The sequence below is a fragment of the Equus quagga genome, chromosome 5 (assembly GCF_021613505.1).
Source record: "Equus quagga isolate Etosha38 chromosome 5, UCLA_HA_Equagga_1.0, whole genome shotgun sequence".
In the NCBI taxonomy this organism is placed as follows: domain Eukaryota; kingdom Metazoa; phylum Chordata; class Mammalia; order Perissodactyla; family Equidae; genus Equus; species Equus quagga.
In genome coordinates, this window is record NC_060271.1 from 46317020 (window position 1) to 46337213 (window position 20194).

Here is a 20194-nt window from a genome sequence, read left to right on the forward strand (position 1 = left end):
CTACAAAACCTTTTCCTGTGTAATCAGGTACATACAATAGGCATTAGTTCCAGGGAATTCAACAGAAATCAGGAAAAAAGAGATAAGAAAGTTCCACCCAGCCTATGAAAAGGGGAGTTACAGACCCACCAGGCAAGACTTTATTTCATTTTCTCCTTTTGTGTGTGTGTTAGGGAATTTAAACTGGCCTTCGATCCCACTTCCAGGCAGGAACCTCTATGATGTCCTGAGTGTATTTGTCTTCCCAAGGCCTTGGGCCACACTGGGTTGTCCAATAATGTGACATAGGGTGGGAGACAGCCAGGCCAGGAAGTCTCAGCGTGCAACTGGCCATGCCAAAAAGACCAACCATGTGATCTGGGGGAGCGGGGGGGGGGGCTTTGGGTTCTGAGTATCAGTCAACCTGGAAACTGAGATCAATGATGTGGGCAATCAGCCACCAACCAACAGTCAATCAATCATAGATCTGTCCATCATCTATCATGCTCTGAAAGGGAGCCCTACCTAATGAGAATGTGGGACACCGAGGCTCAGGAGAGCTTCCCTGATAGGTGATACTCCACGATGCTGTCACACACGGATGCAGGAGGGTGATGTGTCCTGGTTCCATGGGGAGGGGAAGACAACTCCATTTGGGTGCTGATCCAAGACTCCATGCCACGCATCTCACCTTTGATCTTAATCTGCATCCTTTCCCCATAGAAACCAGAATCATGAGAAGAACAGCTCTCAGTGAGTTCTGTGAGTGCTTCTAGAGAACCAGCAAATCTGAGAGCAGTCTTGGGGACTCTCAAACCTGCAAATGAAGTGAGGTCTTGTGTGGACTGTGTCCTTGAACTTTGTAGTTGGTCTGAACTCTCTCAGAGAGAGAGAGAGAGAGAGAGAGAGAGAGAGTGGGTGTGTGTGTGTGTGAGAGAGAGAGAGAGAGAGAATGAGAATGAATGGAGAATGAATATCTTTCCCCCAGCTCCTGATCTGGCATGAACCTGTCTTCTGGAATTCTGAAGCTACATATCCTGGGACTGGCAAATGCAAGGGAAAAGATCATGCTCCTCTTTTTACCTCTGAATTCACACCAACTGCATTAGCTTGAAAATGTCCAAGAATTCCAGATGGCTCAGTCATAAAACCTCGACAGGGCACAAACCTTGTTAGCTGCTCCTTGTCCCTGAGCCAACACCCCACGAACCAAGAGCCCTGTGTGGAACCAGATAAAGAAGCAGGTCCTGCCGTCCATTTTGTGCCCAGACTTGGAAAACGAGGTGGGAGCAAGGCAGGAGGGGAGCTTATGCCGGAGCAAGACAAGGTGAAACCGTTTCATTAAGCAGCCGCGAGAGACCCGGGGAGCCAGCCAGCCTTGGCAAAGGCACCACCTGAGGAGCAAGGTTATGTCCACGACATTAGCTCGCACCTGTTAGCTGCTGTGAAGGGGCTGCAGGTAATCCTGGCTATGCCACTTAAACTCACATACGGTGCCATGTATCCAGCATTTAGCTGCCTCGGAACACACTGACCTGAATCTGTTCTGGATTCTTAGGAAGCAGCATGACAGGGATGCCAGCCACGGGGACATGAGAAGGCAAATGCCCTTCAAAGATACGGGGGATTCCTCTATGCAGAGGAGCCAGCCTGAGCGAGCAGAGGCCAACCATTCGCCATTCTGCTCTCAGTGCCCACAGAACAGGGCAGACCCCCACTGACCGACACGGGGAGTGGGAGCCCGTCTGGGCCATCCCTTAGACCCGGTTTACTCAGAACAGCCTTCCCTGGCAGGCCTGCAGAACCACCTCTCCCATCGAATAACTTCTCCCTGCCCTGAGGCCAGCCACCCGGTGGGGAAACAGACAGGGGGTCCTCCCACCTTGCCTTGTTTCCAAAGCAAATGCTGCTGGTGCAAAACCTCTCCGGTCCTCTAAAACCAGAGCTACGTGTATTAATGGCTCGTCTTTCCAGTGGCTGAAAGGCTGCCAGGAGGAAGGGCTTCTTCGTGCAATGCTGGGTCCTGGGGGCGGCACATCTGCCTTCCTGCCCTTGTTCTCCAATGTCCCCCCTGCCCACTGCCTGTGCTTTCCCCTCAGAGGGCCATCACCGCCTTTGCTGACAGCTGGGGGAGGATGCAGGCACCATATGCCATCTCTGCAGCCCGGATGAATGAAACTCCTGGGATTCAGAATCTGATGAAATTCAGCTCTGTGGTCCCACAGGCAGGAAGGGCTCTTGACTGAGGTCAGTCGTTCCTGATCCTGATAGGGTCTACTCCTGCTGGAATGTCACATAAGAGGACCGGCAGAGCCACTGCTGTGTCTGTCTTGGACAGCCTTCCCCTGTGTTGTTGGCGGCAAGGTCCTACCAATCAATGCTTGGGTTTCCATGAAGGCGACACCTTGAACACAGACAGTTCCTAAAGAATTTATTAGTCCTGAGCACAGCATGCCTACCATTACACGGCTATGGAGGGAAAACTGCCACCAGTTAATGATCATCACATTTATGGGCAAAATTCATTTCTTTAGCAGCTGTCCCTAACGTGTCACTGATGTTTAGCCAAATGAGCCAAAAGGGTGATGGAACACAGAAGCATCTGTGAGTGGGAGGCAGAAATAAGTCTACTGTGAGACTAATTTTCACATTCCGTTTCTGAACCTCACTTCTTGTTTAATATGATCATAAGCTGATTTCCACCACCACCGCCCCCCCTTGCTTGAGGGCAAGGAAGCTCTAAATAGGGCTTTTCCTCCTTGTGGGTTTTTTCCTGCCTGCCCAAAGGTTCTCATAAAATGGCATTTTCTTCATCTAGCTGGAAATCCAGCCTTTTCCAGCCTCTGAAAATCCCAGGCTTTCTATTCGAAAGACATTGCAACTGCAATCCCCTGACTAAATGTGCCGGGAGCAGCTTCCACGCCACGCAACCAGTCGCTCGGGGCGTCCGTGCCAGCATGATGTCGGAGTTCGTGGTGTGAACCTTCCGTTCGGACTGTGGTTTCATTAATACCCAAATGGAGTGTGTCATTTGTGTCGTCAGGGCAGACTGAGACCACAGCAGTTCCCAAAGTGCAACCGCCTTGCAGTACTCCTCTGCTCGCTCCGAGTGTACGTTTCCGACTCTCTAAGATTGCAAGCCCCTCCTTCGCAGGAAGCACGCGTTCCGGATGTCAGGGCCCGAGCCCCCTGATACCGCCCACAACATTTCTCATGATGCTGAAGCACACACAAAGAGCGGAATAAATGTTCGATAGATGAAACGAATGGATACCAAGAGCAGTTATGACGCGTTGAGAAGGCGTCAGGAGACAACTCCTGGCTTGTTCTGGTGTATTTCTACTGGTCCAATGTTGGTCGAACGTGGAGGCATTATAAGAAATTTCCTTCATGTACGTTTACATCCTGACTACTAAAGAAAATGATTTTGAGTTGCTATCAATAAAAACAAGAACAGAAGCACAATTAGATCTTTAGAACACACATGGACTAACTGCAGATTGAAGACAGAAGCCAAGAATTGAAAGCCAAGCGAACGAAGAAAAACAGCATCAAGACCTTCTGAACAAGGAACCTCTGAGTTTCCCGCCAAAGGGGCAAAGAGGAGGTGGGGACAGCTGGGAGCTTGGGGAGAGCACCAGCACGCAGGTCTCTGGTCTCCAGAGAGCCCTGAGCCAGTTAAGTCTGTGATAACAACCTTCCGTTGACCACGAATTTACTGAAACATGAACACACGTAATCGACCCACAGTCGTACCCTCTCCCCAGGAGGTTGGAGGAGATTTGAAGCCGGAAATGGCCTATGTTCTCAAACATTTTAATATCACAGACTATTTGATGAGTCTGCAAAGGAGGCTACAAAAATTCCATTCATGCTTAGCCGCTAGTGAGAGTCTGCGAAGGGCAGCGTTGGGTTCCCACCCACAAATATGCCCACATGCGTGCCCCCTACCCGGTTCTTCTCTGTCTCTGTGTTGACGTTTCTCTGTTTGAAACCCACTGCTGGTGCCACCTCCTCCAGAAGGCTTTTCCTGACCAACTTAACTCTACAGAGAGCACTTTCTGCTCAACGCCGGTGGCCCTCTGCAACTTCTTTCTGCCTCCGCAGCAGGAGCTCTGCAGGTCTCTCCGGGCCCTACCAGGCTCTGAGCCCGCACATCCTTTTCAACCTCTGTGTCCTGAGCACCACTCACACCTGGCAGGACCCCGGCAAGTTTGTGTGGGTCTGACAGACGTGACGAGTGAGATCTTCTCAACGGCAGCCGGCTGTCCTACGGGAGGGTTACAATCGCCCGGGCCAGTCAGGGTGAGCTACTAAGGAAGTTTCATTCAGGTCCATCAAAAGAGAACATTACAAAATCAGGCTGCGAGCTTTTTCTTCTTCTAAAATCAGTGCTGAAATTTATCACATACTTTTTCAAATAGACTTTATTTTTTAGAGCTGTCTTAGGTTCACTGCAAAAATGAGAAGGTACAGAGATTTCCCATACAACCCCTGTTCCCCCCACACACACAGCCTGCCCCGCTATCAACATCCCCACCAGAGTGGGACATTGGTTACAATCCATGAACCTACACTAACACATCGTCATCACCCAAAGTCCACAGTTTCCATCAGGGTCACTTTTGGGGTTGTTCACTCTATGAGTTTGGACAAGTTTATAATGTCATGTAGCCATGATTATGGTATCATGCAGAGTATTTCCACTGCCTTAAAAATCTTCTGTGCCCCACCTATTCATCTCTTCCTTCCCCCTAACCCCTGACAACCACTGGCCTTTTGACTGTCTCCCAAGTTTTGCCTTTTCCAGAATGTCACAGTGTTTGAATCATACAGTACGTAGCCTTTCAGATTGGCTTCTTTCACTCAGTCATATGCATTTAGGGTTCCTCCGTGTCTTTTCACGGCTTGCTAGCTCATTTCTGTTTAGCACTGAATAATACTCCGTCGTGTGGATGGACCACAGTTTATTTATCCATTCTTCTACTGAAGGACATCACAGTTGCTTTCAAGTTTTGGCAATTCTGAATAAAGCTGCTATAAACATCCGTGTGCAGAGTTTGGTGTGGACAAAAGTTTTCATCCCCTTTGAGTAAATACCAAGGAGCACGATTGCTGGATCACATGGTAAGAGTCTGTTTAGCTTCGTAAGAATCTGCCCAACTGTCTTCCAAGGTGGCTGTTCCGTTCCACGTTCCCACGAGCGACGCTCGAGAGCGCCCGCTGCTCCACGTCCTACTGGGAGCTGTTTTTGCTTGCGGTTCTCTCTCACTTTTTAAAAAACTATTACATCTTTTAAATATAAAGGATGAGTGTATAAGAGACAATCTCTCATCGTGTAGGCCACCATCTGTTGGCAGGAACGAGACATGCTCCGGACCAGGGTGGCCCCAGTTAATGAATCTACTGACTGTTAATCAGTTGAAAACTCTCTTCAGCTTTCTCGCCAGCCCTGCAGTGTTCGTGAAAGGCAAACACGGCACTGTGGACCTACCGGTGTTTAAGCAGTGAATTTGCATTATGGGCAAGGATACAAAGTTTCCTCGGAATCTTCAATCCTCACTTTTTTTGTATGTATTATGGCCACCACCTATCCATTCAAGAAATATTTTCTGAGCACCTCCTAGCCTGTCCCAGCCACTGTGCTGGGTTCTGGGACCATGGTTGTGAGCAAAACACAGTCCCGCCTTCAGGGAGTTTACAAGCCTCGTGGAGGACTGACCACAAACAAGGACTGCACGAACATCCTGCCATTGTGAGGACTCCCCACATCGCGCCTCTAACCCTGGCAGTAAGGGGGTACAGTTGGTCAGGAAGAAAAAGTGAAATGAAGTGTGCATGAGGAAACCAAAAGGACATGCAGAGGCATGAGCTTTGCTTCTGGGTCAGCTGTGTGCTCTCCAGGATGGACGGTATCCCACCGTGTGGCCTGGGAGGTGGGGGGAAAATGGGAGAATCAAGCATGGCTCCTTTGCTGGGTCAGGGCCCCCAGCTTCACTGAGGGGGCTCCACTGGACACCAATAACTTATTGAGTTCCCGCCTGCTTCCTCCTTCTGGGCCTGTGGGGGGGCTTGGTCCTGGAGGGAAGAAGTGAGTCCTGACAACTTCAACTGTCACTTCCTCCAAGGAGCCTTATCTGACCTCTCTGAGCAGACCTGGCATCCCCCACCCCTACACGTGCTGTCCCATGATGTGGCTTCTCCCCTGCAGCTCTTCTCACTTTTGCAGGGTTACAATTCCTCCTGTGACTATTCCACCAATGCCTGTCCCCCACTGGACTAAAACACTAAAAAGGCAGGCCAGTCTCGCTTGAGCCCACCCACTGTGACCCCAGGCCTAGCTCAGCCCCAAGCACACAAGGGGAGCTCAGCAAACGTGTTGAACGAGTGAAGGAAGAAAGGAAGGAACCATGCTCTGGGAGAGGGAGAGAAAAGAGCCCACCGTGGCAGTGTGTCCTGAAGGGAAGCACAGAAGGCTCCAGAGCCATAACGAGCACTTTGAACTTGGGAGGAGGGGGACATCTGAAAGTGAGCTGAGTTTAGGTTTGAAGAGTGGATTCGCCAGGCAAAATGGGTGGAGGCTGGGGAGAGACGGTTTTCCGGGCAGAGGGAAGCGAGCGTGCAGGCAGGAAGGAGCTAGGGGAGCAGAGGGTGAGGAGAGAGGGCAGCGGGGCCAGCTGAGTCTGGAGAAGGGCAGTGGTGGGTGACCTCGTAGGGCCGCCTACACATTCATCCAACAAACCTGCACTGAGAATCTGCTGTGTCTCAGGCACCGTGCTGGGCCCCACCGGCCATATTAAGACCATTGGTCTTGATCCCGAAAGCAGTGGGGAAGCACCGAAGAGCTTTAGCAGGGGCGCAGGCCACCACTGATAAGTGATCGCCCAGCTGCCATGGGCATTATGGGCCAGAGGAGAAGGGTGGACTGGCTGGGAGGCTTGGCAGTCTAGAATTAGCAGGAATGGCCGCTGATTGGACGTGGGCAATGAGAGAGAGAGAGAGCTGTCAAGGACAGCCTAGGTGTCAGGCCTGAGCAGCTGGGAGGCTGGCGTGAGGGGGTTGTGGGTAGCAGAGCGTATTTGGGAAGGGAAGTCAGGGGTTCCCTTTGGGATGCTAAACTCTGGATGGCACTGAGAGACCACACCAGGTGCACTCCAGCAGTGCCGTATGTATGTCGACTGACACTAACCATAAGCACCTGGAGAGCCGAAAACTGGCTTGAGGCAGTCAACCCCTGGTTTATGAGAACTTTGAGCTCTGAAGGATCCAAAACAAAACCAATGAACCCAGCTTATTAGGAAACCAATTTCGGTGAAAATGAGGCAGGTTAGGTGTTTCATATGGTAGCGCTTTGATTTTTTTCTTAACAGCTGGCGGTGATTCCATTTGTTTCCTTTTCAAATGGATTTCCTGCCAGTCCATGTTTGTCTTTTCCCTTCTGTGTGTGCCATGGGAAATAACACGGTGAGAAGCACAGGCCAGGAAGGAAGAAGGATTCAACTGCCGGGTAGGTGAACCTGTGCGTGTGTGTGCACGTGCATGCATGCGTGTGTGTGTGTGCGTGTGTGTGTGTGCATGCGTGCGTGTGTGTGTGCGTGTGTGCGCGTGCGTGTGTGTGCGCGTGTGCGTGTGTGCGTGCGTGCATGCGTGCGTGTGTGTGTGCGTGTGTGTGCGTGTGTGCGTGTGTGTGCGCGCGCGTGTGCATGTGTGCGCGCGCGTGTGTGTGTGTGAGTGCGTGTGTGCGTGTGTGTGCGCGCGTGTGTGTGTGAGTGCGTGTGTGCGTGTGTGTGCGTGTGTGTGCGCGTGTGCGTGCGTGTGTGTGCGTGTGTGTGCGCGCGTGCATGTGTGTGTGCATGTGTGTACGCATGCGTGTGTGTGTGTGTGTGTGCGTGTGTGTGTGTGTGTGTACACCAATACTGCGTATGTCTTCACTCCGCCAAAAGCAAAACCCCATGTGCAGTCTAATTGCAGGGCTCCACCAGATTACCCAGGGGTGCATTTCTAAAGAGAAGGCAGGGGCTGGCCCAGTGGAGCTAAGTTCATGCGCTCTGCTTCGGCACCCCAGGGTTCGCTGGTTCGGAGCCTGGGCACGGACCAATGCAGTGCTCATTAAGCCATGCTGTGGCAGCGTTCCTCATACAAAATAGAGGAACATTGGCAAGGATTAGCTCAGTGACAATCTTCCTCAAGCAAAAAGAGGAAGATTGGCAACAGATGTTAGCTGAGGGTCAATCTTGCTCACAAAAAATAAAAAAGGGAGAGACGGCAGTCTGCACAGCAGGGAAGAGCTGGCAGGATCCTTAAGCACTCTCACTTTTTCTGCACTAAAAAGAGGCATCAACTGTATTTCCAGGCTTTGAGGGAGTCATTCCACAAGAGCAGAGAATGTTAATGCTTTTGGAAGAGAATGTGAATCACGCTCTGCTATGGAACACTGCACGGAGGGGCCCTCAAGCGGTACGTGAGGCTGCAGCACAACGTAGTTTACTTTCAACCTTTGCAGTTTGGCTTCTGACAAAACTGCTTAATTTAAACGTTCTCATGTATAAAAAGAAAAATAATAATAAAAAAAGGAAACACCACTCTCATTTCTTTGCAAGGCCCACGTGTGGTTGCTGTGTGCGCTTATGAGAAGGCTCTGCATGGTGCAGTGTGGAGGCCACTTCCTGGAGAGGAGAGGCGGCCAGCCATCCGAGGCTAGAGGGGAGGGCTGGGCATCCCTCAGCCCCAGGAGTGTTCTGTAGCCCACCATGGGCTTTTCTGAGGCACACGTCCTAGAGCCTAGAAAATTGGGGGCCTGCAGTGTTTAAGGGCAAGGCTGGATTTTCAGCTTTTTTTTTTTTTTTGAGGAAGATTAGCCCTGAGCTAACTACTGCCAGTCCTCCTCTTTTTTGCTGAGGAAGACTGGCCCTGAGCTAACATTGTGCCCATCTTCCTCTACTTTATACGTGGGACGCCTACCACAGCATGGCGTGCCAAGCGGTGCCATGTCTGCATCCGGGATCCGAACCGGCAAACCGCCGGCGACTGAGAAGCAGAATGTGCGAACTTAACCGCTGCGCCACTGGGCCGGCCCCTGGATTTTCATCTTTATTACTAAGACTCTCAAAAACTAAGTGATCATGTGGCTTTAACACACCTCCCTGAGGTGACAAGGGCCAGGACGTTGCCAGGGGCTTTGGAAAGAGGACCAGGCAGCTCCCCTGTAGCCCGCCCTCACTGCGGCAGAGGAGGGGTGCACACAGGCATGTGGGTCAAGAGGCTAAATGCCACGAAGAATGTGGCTGTTCCTGGGAGAGCTGCCAGTAGAAGGAAGAGTGGCCAGCTGTTGTCCATTCCTACCGAGGGCAAGGGGGCTTCCCAAGGCAGGGAGAAGGGGGACAGGGTCAAGGGCTAGGGTTCAATGGTGCAGCCAAACTAGTCCTAAGCCAGGCCCCACCCAACACGCCACCCCGGCCGGGCTCATGGACCCCTGCCACCCCCCATCCCAGCCCCGTCTTCCCCCCTCCCCCCGCCCGGAGGCCCAGCCCTCACTTGCATACGGGGAGTACAATGGAACCACCGCAGGGGCGGGCAGCTCAGCCCCTTACAGAGGGTGACGAGGGCAAAGGTCCCCATCAGCAGGCACGGAGGGCCCCCAAGCCTCGTGGCCCCATCTCCAAGAACAGAGGGCTTCGGCCCAGCTCCCGGTGCTCGGAAACCAACTTCAGGAAGATTGTCACTGAGCTAACATCCTTGCCAATCTTCCTCTATTTTGTATGAGGAACGCTGCCACAGCATGGCTTAATGAGCACTGCATTGGTCCGTGCCCAGGCTCCGAACCAGCGAACCCTGGGGTGCCGAAGCAGAGCGCATGAACTTAGCTCCACTGGGCCAGCCCCTGCCTTCTCTTTAGAAATGCACCCCTGGGTAATCTGGTGGAGCCCTGCAATTAGACTGCACATGGGGTTTTGCTTTTGGCAGAGTGAAGGCTGGGCCTGGGGAAGTGGCCTCTCCTGCAAGCGCGAAAGAGACCACCGCGGACAGTCCCTTCCCGCCCACCTCCAGACGCGTGGCCTGGGACCGCAAGGAAAGTGCCCCTCACAAACATGGCCGTATGTCCCGCCCTCTACGTAAAGCGCCCGCTTTGTTGGGTCACGTGCCGGCGACGCCGGACTGTGATTGGCCAACCCTCTGGGGACGTCAGACGCCGCGGCGTGGGCCGAGGAGTGCCGGTTGCAGCTCTGCTGGAAAGTGTTGGGCCGGGTGCAGGGGCTCGGCGGCGGCGCGGGGGGCGGCAGCGCGCCGCTCACACTCATGAGGAGCCGGAAGGTGAGGGGCCGAGGCCTGGGGGGAGGTGCGCCAGAGGGGCGCCGGCTTTCTGGGGAGCTGAGGAGGAGCCACGGACTCCTCAGGCCGAGGGGCGGCCTCTGCCTGGGCCTCACCCCGTGTTGGCTGGGGGTTGGGGGGGGGTCCCCTGGACCACGCCCCCGGGGAGGAGGGCCCGGGTCACACCCCTGGGAAGGGGGGCCCATTACTTCCGGGACTGGAGGGCTCCCAGGTTACGTCCGGGGCTGGGGCCGCCCCCAGGTTACGCCCCGGGATGGGGGGCCGACCCCAGGTTACGTCCCTGGCTGGGGGTCTCTTTCCAGACCTGGTCTGGACTCCCGGCTTCCCAGTGCTGCCAAGCCGGGCGTTAGTATCATTCCGCCGCCCCCACCCAGGCCCGAAGTCGCTCAGCACGCCACCTGAGCTTGGCGCCAGTTCCCTCGTGCCAGGTGGGGGGATGAGGGGGGGGTCCTCGCAGAAGGCGATGAGGAGCGAGGGGGGGCGCCCGTTCCTGGTCCTGGGTAGCCGGCGAGGGGTGTGAACCAGCGGGGGGACTGGGACACCAGCACCCCCTGCCCAGGGAGGGTCGCTGTCGCTGTGGGCCAGGCTCATGGCCTCCGGGGAGATGGGAGCTGCACCCGCGCTCTGTGGGTTTGCTCAGAAGGAGTGAATGTCCGCTCCTCTGCTCGCACTGTTTGCAGCTCTGAAGCTGTGTGTCTCCCATGGACGGCGGGTGCTTGGGTCTCCCTGGGGTGGTCGTGGGTTTTTTCCCCAGCCTGACATCTCTGCCTTTTGACTGACTTGTTTAGCGTGTTCAAATGCAGTGTTATTGACATAGTTGGATGCACATATGCCGTTTGATATTTTGTTTTCTTTATATATGTCTCTGTTCTCCTGTTCCTTGTTTCAGTGGATTCAAGTGAATATTTTCTAATATAGCATTTTAATTTAATGACTTTTTTCACTATTTTTTTTTAGAAGACTTTTTCCAGTGTTTGCTCTAGGTTTAACCTATACATCGGAACTTAGTGGAATCAGCTTCAGATTTGTGCTAGCTTAATTCCAGAGATACAGAAATGTCACTCCTATATAGCTCTATTCCCTTTACCTTTTTTTTTTTTTTTTTTGAGGAAGATTAGCCCTGAGCTAACATCTGCCAATCCTCCTCTTTTTGCTGAGGAAGACTGGCCCTGAGCTCACATCCGTGCCCATCTTCCTCTCCTTTATATGTGGGACGCCTACCACAGCACGGCTTGCCCAGTGGTGCCATGTCCACATCTGGGATCCGAACCGGCGAACCCTGGGCCACCAAAGCAGAACGTGCGCACTTAACCCCTGCACCACCAGGCCGGCTCTTTACCTACCTTTTTGATGTGTTGTAAATATTACATTTATCATTGTTAGAAACCCAGTAATTCCTTGTCATGATCACTTTACCATCTGTAGTCATTGCCTTAGACCAGTTCAGCTTTGCTCGCTCCGCTGGACTGCTTTGTGGTGCTATTGGCAAATCGAGCACATTGTGGATACCTTGTATCCATGTCATTATATACAGTTCACAGAAGGAGATAACGTTTGGGAAACTGTCTTCTGTAAGGGCATGGTTACCTTTACTCGTGCTCTCTTTTTATCTGTGGATTTGAATTACCATCTGGTGTCACTTGCTTTCAACCTAAAGAGCTTCCTTTTAAGGTGGGTCTGCTGGCAACAAATTCTCTGTATTCGTTTATCTGGAAGTGTCTATCTTGCCTTCATTTTTGAAGGCTAGCTTTGCTGGATATAGGATTCTTTGTTGGCAGTTTGATTCTTTGAGAACTTTGAATATGTGTGAACATCTCCACCGTGGTCTGGCCTCCATCGCTTCTGCTGTGAGGTCACTGGTTTATCTGTTGGGCCCCCTGGTGAGCGGGGAGTCATCTCCCTCTTGCTTTCAAGATTTTCCCCTCGTCTCAGCATTTGTACAGTGGTGTCCATTTGTGGATTTCTTTACCCTCATCGTAGTTGGAGTTCAGTTCTGTGAGATTCCTGGATGTGAAGGTAGTTGTGTTTCAGTAAATTTGGGGAGTTTTCAGCCATTATTTCTTTGCATGTTTTTTCTCCGCTTTTCTCTCTGGTACTCCCATTACACGCATGTTGGTACACTTAATGGTAACCCACATTTCTCTAAGACTCGTCATTTTTCTTCATTCTTCTCTGTCTCTTCTTCAGCTTGTGTAACCTGTCAGTCTATCTTCAGGTTTCCTTGATCTTTCTGCTGCCAGTTCATGTCTGCCGTTGGGCCCCTCTAGTGAATGTTTTGTTTCAGTTATTGTACTTTTCAACTCCAGATCTCCATTTGGCTGTTTTTTTAATAATTTCTGTATTTTTATTGATATTCTTTATTTGATGCAACATTGTCATCAGATCTTTACTTTTTTTTTTTAATTTTTGGGGGTTTTTTTGAGGAAGATTAGCCCTGAGATAACATCCCCCGCCAATCCTTCTTTTTGCTGAGGAAGAGTGGCCCTGAGCTAACGTCATGCCCATCTTCATCTACTTTGTATGTGGGATGCCTGCCACAGCATGGCGTGCCAAGCGGTATGTAGGACTACACCTGGGACCCGAACTGGCGAACCCTGGGCCACCGAAGCAGAAGGTGCCAACTTAACTGCTGCACCACCAGGCTGGCCCCTGATCTTTACTTCTTTAATTGTGGTTTCTTTTAGCTCTTGAACTTGTTTATAATGGCTTCTTTGAAGTCTTTTTTTAGTAAATCCAAATCTGGTTCCTCTCACAGGCAGTTCTCCTACCTGCTTTCATTCTGGTGTATGGGTCTGCTTTCCTGTTTCCTTGCATGCTTTGTAAGTTTTGTTGAAGAGGGACATTTTAAGTGATATATTGTAGCAACTCTGGGTATGGGTCCTGTCCCGTCTGTCCCCGGTTGTTGTTGTTAATACGCTTGGTTAATTGTGTCGCGACTGGGTGGATTACTCTAGTGCAGTCTGTTCCTCTCCCACAGCGTGCTGCTCTGATGGTGCTTCTGGGGCAGCGTTCGGTGCGCCCTTAGTCACCCAGGGAAGACAGTGGTTTTAGGAAGGCCCTCTTCCTCTCTTTCTCTGACCGCACCCAGCTGTTAAGCTCCATTATTGCCAGCTGATTACTCAATTGTTTTCAGCAATGACCTGGGCCATAAATTGCTCTACAAACGAATCCAATCACAGTCTGGCTTCTTTAAAGGAATGGTTTCTAAGGTCAGTGTTTGATCTGTGTTCTGACCCCAGGAGGGCTCCTCCCCTGTGTTAGTCCCTGGCACTCTCCAGCAGACTAGCTGGCCTACTGTTTATCTTGATTTTCCTCCCCACTGCCTTTGACCACAACCTCTGCTGTTCCTGAGAGCTCCCTCAGGCACAAACTTCTCCACACTCCCTGCAAATAGAGTCAGTTCCTTGGGAAGAGATTCAGAGTTCTCTGTGTTGATGCCCACCTCTCCCCCAGGCAAAATCTCTGAACCAGAGTTCTGTAGCTGGGGACAGTGACATACTTCCGTGTGACACTCCTGCTCTAGGAGCTGCGTGCTTGGGGGAGGGTGACGCTGGGCAGCAGCCTGAGGTCCGTTCAGCTGGCCTCTCCTAGCCTCGAACCACCGCCTCACAAGCAGGGGCCGGGGTGACGGGGCCCCAGTAGAGCCTGGTCCACGCGTGGGGTCTGGGCAGAAGGGCCACCCCCGACCACACTCAGGACTGCCTCACTACAGGCAGGATGAGGGCACAATGAGAAGCACCGCCCTCCTGCTCCCCTGGGCAGAAAGCCCTCCCAGAGTCGGGGGGAGGCGCTGTGTGTTCCTGGCTGTGGCCTCCCGAGCTCAGATACCACAGCTCCTGCCTTTGTTCTGAATTTGTGTAGGTGTTCTTGAGCAACCCTTTCTTCATTTGCCGTTTGCCCACAGGACCACTGCCAGTCTTTCAGTGGTGGTGTTGACTGTGTAGGGGAGGAAGACATTTCCTCTACCCGCTGTGGGTTCTTCTGGCCGGAGAATGAATTAAATTCACATGAAACAGAACAACAGGAGAAAATGAAACAAAGCCTGATAACATGCATACATGGGAGAGGCTCAGGCAACCGGAGCAACTCACCAAAATGGCTGAAGCCACCACCTTAAATATCATCTTCAGCTAAAGACAAAGGAGGATGTTGGGGGTGGGGGGAGTCAGTTACAGGAGGTCACCAGACAAGCACAGTAAACAAGAGGAAGGTTATTATGCAGATTTAAGTCCTTGCCTTCCACATTGATTAAGAGTTTCTAGACATAAGGTCATCCCCCTTCTTCCTGGTACAGAGGAGGAGACACCTTTACAGATGGAGATTTCCTTTACAATGTAAATGTCTCTTAACAAAGAGTAAGTAAATTCTACTTTTCAGTTTCTTTCCCGTCTGCAGATTTTAAAAGTAATCAGGCCAAAATATTCCTCATGCCAAAGAGACATATTTTGGAGTGGGTGGCCAATTCCAGTCCTCCACAACTGCACTCTACCAGTGTCCCTGGGAGGGGATCAGCAGAGCTCCTCATGCTGTAGTTTGCTCTTTTCCTGCCCTTTTTGGGAATCCATATTTTTGTCTTTGACGTCCCAGTTTTTAAGCAGTCTCTTGGAAGGAAGAAGACCTTGATCATGGAAAGTTTTTTATTTGGGGATGTTTACGTGCAAGCAACCAGGTTGCCCAGGTGAAGAGCGACAACTCTCCAAGTTAGAAGAAATGTACTAGATTCTTGACATTTTGGAGCTGGCACCTTGAGATGGTTTTACCCTTGATTAAACTAAAGCCAAAATGCTACCAGATTAGCCTCTTGCAAATCTAGAGTGGACGACAGGTGGCCTGCTGAGGTGCCTGTGACAACCACAGCTCCCAGGCCTCAGCCCAGGCCCACCGAGTTACCTCTGCAGAGGGGCCTGCACCCTGGGACTTCAGAACCACACTTCAGAGATTATGGTGGGAAGCATCTGGAGCATGCTGCCCCAGAGAAGGACCTGGCCAGGCTAGAAGCACAGAGCTGGGAGGGCAGGCTCCGGGTTCAGTCCCTCTGCAAGCGGCGCAGCACTCCTGCGGCCGGCTCTTAGAGCTCATATCTGGGGAGAGCCGTGGGGGACAAAGCAGGGAGAGAGGGACTTTGAGGCCAGACGTCACTTGTGTCAACTCAGTTCCCCCACCAATCCGTCCTCACCCCAAGTGGGGGTGCTGCTCCTTTTCATGCTGTTCAGGTGCTGAGCACAGTGCCCGCTCCATCAGCACTCAGTGGTAGCACAGCCGTTGTCAGGCCAGTCCTCCCAAGAGAGCTGAGCATAGCCTGCGCAAGCATGTCCATTCCCCACCATGGAAGGGAAGGTGTTGGGGGGCACTGGGTGGGAGCGTCCTGTCCCTCCCAGAGAGGCTCAGTAACATCTAGGCTCAGATCCTTCGGTGTGAGATGTTGCAAGCCCAGACCCAGGCACACCACGGCAGCAGGCCCTTTGCCTCGCCTGGCACACCTTGTTGGTACCGCGTACAGCTGGGTGGGGTCTGCTCCTTCCACGGGTTGCTACATTTTCTTTCCCTCTTTTTTTTTTGTTTTTTTTTGGTGAGGAAGATTCACTCTGAGCTAACGTCTGTTGCCAGTCATCCTCTTTTTTTTGGTGAGGAAGATTAGCCCTGAGCTAACGTCTGTGCCAATCTTCATCTATTTTATGTGGAATGCTGCCACAGTGTGGCTTGACAAGTGGTGTAGGTCTGCGCCCCAGATCCAAACCCACAAACCCAGTCCCCTGAAACAGAGCGCACCAGACTTAACCACTACGCCACGGGGCCAGCCCCATCTTTCCCTCCCTTTTAAATGCTCTCCAGGAACTGCATGGTATCCTGCAACCTTGATGAGCTGCCCCCCTCCAGGGGCCTCTGAAGGCATCTCGGGCTGTGGGCTGCCCGTGGGGGTGGATGAGACACCATTGCCAGCTTTCTACACTAGCTGCTTTCCTTTTTGATTTCTCTTATGTTGCGTGCAGTGCCCTTCATCCATCCACTCTGGGGCCCAGTTCCAGGGCCCGTCCTGACAGCTGCTGTCAAGCCTTTCACTTGCAATGCCCTACGTTACTCCCTCTCTTTATCACTCACTGTCATTAATTTTCAAGTTTTAAGTTAAGCTTTAAATCTATTATTTTCCAAGTGTATGTGGTATCCATTCTGGAACAGAAAAAGGAATTAGTGGAAAAACTGATGAAATTCAAATCCAATCAGTCGTTTGGGTAACAGTGTTGTAGCAATGCTAATTTCTCAATTTTGACGGATGTACTGTGGTGGTCTCACATTAGGGAAGCATACACGGGAACTCCCTGTACTATTTCTGAAAACCTAAAATTATTGCAAGTAAAATTATTTTAAGTTTTCTTATTTTTTATTAATTCTTTTCTTGTTATTAGAAGACTTTCCTTTGCGTTCAGAATAAATTTAGAGGGGGACCAGTTTGTTAATGTTAGGATTAGTCACACGGAGGTTAACTGCTTTAAACTGATAGAAGTAGGACTGTTCCCGCCTATCATTTGAAGGAGGGAGTTAGGAGCGCAAGAGTTGGCTTTTGTTTTTTCATGTTACCTTTTGCCAGAACTTAGACACCATAGAAAAGTTCAAGAACTTCTGAGAAAAGATACGTGCTGCTTATTCTAAACGCGATTGAAGTTGACTACTATCTATTAACTCATAAATGGAGGTTCCTGGAAATGTATAGGATAAGGGGGACAAATTGCCACAAGCTTCCAAGATCGTGGAGAGGGTAGATCTTGCATCTTAAACCCAAACAGAATTTTGTTTGAATTTGCACATTTAGGCCACAGGTATCTTTCCATAAAGATGATAAAACCATGGCAGGGGGAGGGACCCTCTTCAGGTTTTTCTTTAGTTAGGAAATCTCCATCTGTCTGCTCATGTTCCTTTCACGAGAGCACCTTCTGACTGGCCTCTGGATCTGGTCTAGCTCACAGGTGGAGTGCGGTCCTCAGCGCGCCTAAGAGCCCGGAGTTGCTCAGCCAGGTTGGCCTCTGCTCAGGACGTCGACATCACCACGTCTGCCGGCACAGTATGTCAGGTGAGCCTCGTGACCACGAAGACCTTGTGAATCTTGACTGGCCTGTGCGTTTTTGTACAGGATTTTCACTCCGAGCTGTGTTGTGTTAGAAGAACGTTGAGTGTTGCTAAAGTACCAGAGGCACGTGTGTCCACGCATGCGGTGCTGTAACTGCTTTCAGAAAGCTGCGCTCTCCAGTCCAGGGCTTTGCTTTCCGTGTGTTGGCCCACAGGTGGGCGTGTGTCTTGGACCTGGTCTCCAGGTGTACCTTGCGTCCTTCTCTTTCCAGTGCAGTCTTCTGAGTGATGCTGGCGGTGCCCTGCTCTTCACCCCTGAAGGCTTTCAGAGAAGGGAAAGTGGGCTGGGAGAGGAGCCCTGGCTGCCGTTCAGCATGGCGCAGCTGTGGTGGCCAGGCAGGCCATGCGCCCAAATTGGCTCATGAAGTCCATTTGCTTCCTGGAGCCCCAGCCCAGGGGTGTGGTTGGGACTTGGTTGTACACCATCAACTAGCAGAGTTTCGCTCACAGTCTACTGCTCATTAAAACTGTGTTGGAGTCAGTTTTCCACATACTTATTGAGCACCTACCCCATGCCATAAAGCAGAGATCCCTGCCTTCACGCAGCTTACATTCTAGCAGAAAGGAATGGAGCTGGATTCTTTTGTTAAAATTTTTGTTTTTAAAGATTTTTTTATTTTTTTCCTTTTTCTCCCCAAAATCCCCCAGTACATAGTTGTATATTCGTCGTTGTGGGTCCTTCTAGTTGTGGCATGTGGGACGCTGCCTCAGCGTGGTTTGATGAGCAGTGCCATGTCCGCGCCCAGGATTCGAACAAACGAAACACTGGGCCGCCTGCAGCAGAGCGCGCGAACCTAACCACTCGGCCACGGGGCTGGCCCCTTCTTTTGTTATAATTTTATCACTTGTTGTACATGCTTCTGAGTTTGCCTCAGGAAACACAGCTCCCCTGGGGAAACGGCAGGTGTGGGAGCCGTGCGGAGTGTGTCTAGCTCCACCCGCCGTGTGGGTTCTGTCCCTTTTGTGGGGGACCGTGAAATGGCACTATGGTAGGAGAGCTGGCTGCAGCGTCTCCATTGTTGAGACGTGAGCGGGCGCTCCAGCCTCTGGGATTGAGACTTTGTGCTGTCCTCTTCGTCCTCCGAGATGTGTCTGGTTTCCCCTCATCTTTGTCTTCTTGACAGACTTCCTTGTCACACAAAGCCGCTGACAGGCGAACCTCCAAGAAGTTCAAGTATGACAGAGGTCATCTGGTGAAATCGGAGTTACAGAAGCTGGCCCCTAAGAGCGCCAGCACCGCTGAAGCCAGAGCGCCGCCTGCGAGCGCCTGTGAAGCCGCGCCTCGGGGGGCTGCGGAGGCTGGCGCGCGGCCGGCAGAGGAGGCGGCCGTTGCTGCGCAGCGCTGCCGGGGCGTGCGTGACGCCTGCTCACCAGAGACTGCGGAGCTGGCCCTGCCGCAGCGCGGCGCCCCTTCAGGAGAGGAGTCCGCCAGCAGCCCCGCCGCGCGGGACGGGTCGGCGCCGGAGCCCCAGCCAGCGCAGACGCCCGCCCTGCAGATGGACAACAGCGTGTTTCTCGACGACGACAGCAATCAGCCGATGCCAGTGAGTCGCTTCTTCGGAAACGTGGAGCTCATGCAAGTAAGACCCGTGGCTGCTCCTCAGCTGCCCCACCCACGTCATGTGCTCCCCACTTACTGCATGTCAGTGTTGCTTTAATACCAAGTCAAATGCACAATCATAATTTTAACTCCGAAGGAGAAAACCAAACATTTGCTCATTTGGGGCACTCCTCCCCTCTCCCAAGCTGGGACTCGTTGCCATGGTGAGCGGCTACTGCAGGCCCTGTCTCTGCCCACAGCCGTCGGGTGGGGGTGGGTGTGGACAGGCTGTCCCTGGACCCTGTGCAGGGTTGTGAATCGTGCCTGTGGTTTTGTGAATAGCTACCCCACGCTTGCTGGGCTCCTTTTGTCTTTAACTCGCTGCCTTTCCCTCAGTGGACCTGATGGGGAATGAACCGTCCTCAGGAGAGAGGTGCTCTGCCTCGGTCACTTCCCCGTCTGCAGGGGAGGGCCATCCTGCAGGACCCAGCCCTGGGATAGGGCCAAACCACCCCCAGGCGCTAACACGGGGTCACTGTGACTGAAGCTGGCTGACTCACTGGATGTTTCCTTCCCCCAAGGACCTTCCACCGGCGTCTTCCTCGTGTCCCTCAATGAGCAGGCGAGAATTCAGGAAGATGCATTTCAGAGCCAAAGACGACGACGACGACGACGACGATGACGACGCGGAAATGTAGAGAATAAAGTATACACGACGATTTCTTTGCATATTCAGTATAGTTAACAGTTTGACAATTGAGCAGATTATGGGATTTGTATAAAATTTATCTCCAAGAGAACGTATTCTGAATCAGACTTCAAAACTGACTCATGAAAGTCAGCAGTGCGGAACACCGGATACCTTTGGGGAGAGCGACACATGTGAACTAGTGATCTTCGAGAGTGGGTGTCAAGCTGCTGTCTCCACACGGAGCTATTTTCTCATGTCTGTACATATGTGATGATCGTGAGTACACTGAGGGGGCTTGGGGTTAAATGAGAGAGATCTTTGTAAAGAAAACTCTTCACTTAAGCTCTTTAGTTTTGAAAATATGCAAGTTTATTTTCCTTTATCAAAATTTGATCATTCTTGTGATTGATTTAATGCCAGTTCTTAAAGAACTCTCCTTTATTTCTGTATATGAAGCTAATGTTTACCTTAGAAATTTTGCAAAATACATATGGGAAAGAAATAAAATATATTTTGAAAATATTTCTAAAGAA

The 20194-nt window shown here is 51.6% G+C and overlaps 1 protein-coding gene across 1 annotated transcript; it reads left to right on the forward strand.

The window, feature by feature from the left end:
• The first annotated feature begins 10175 nt into the window (after positions 1-10175).
• On the forward strand, positions 10176-20183 carry C5H1orf174 (chromosome 5 C1orf174 homolog). The gene is made up of 4 exons (XM_046662331.1): positions 10176-10290; positions 17264-17374; positions 18555-19010; positions 19552-20183. The coding sequence occupies exons 1-4, from the start codon at positions 10276-10278 to the stop codon at positions 19666-19668; spliced, it is 699 nt and encodes a 232-aa protein (XP_046518287.1). The 5' UTR covers positions 10176-10275; the 3' UTR covers positions 19669-20183.
• The last annotated feature ends 11 nt before the right edge of the window (positions 20184-20194 follow it).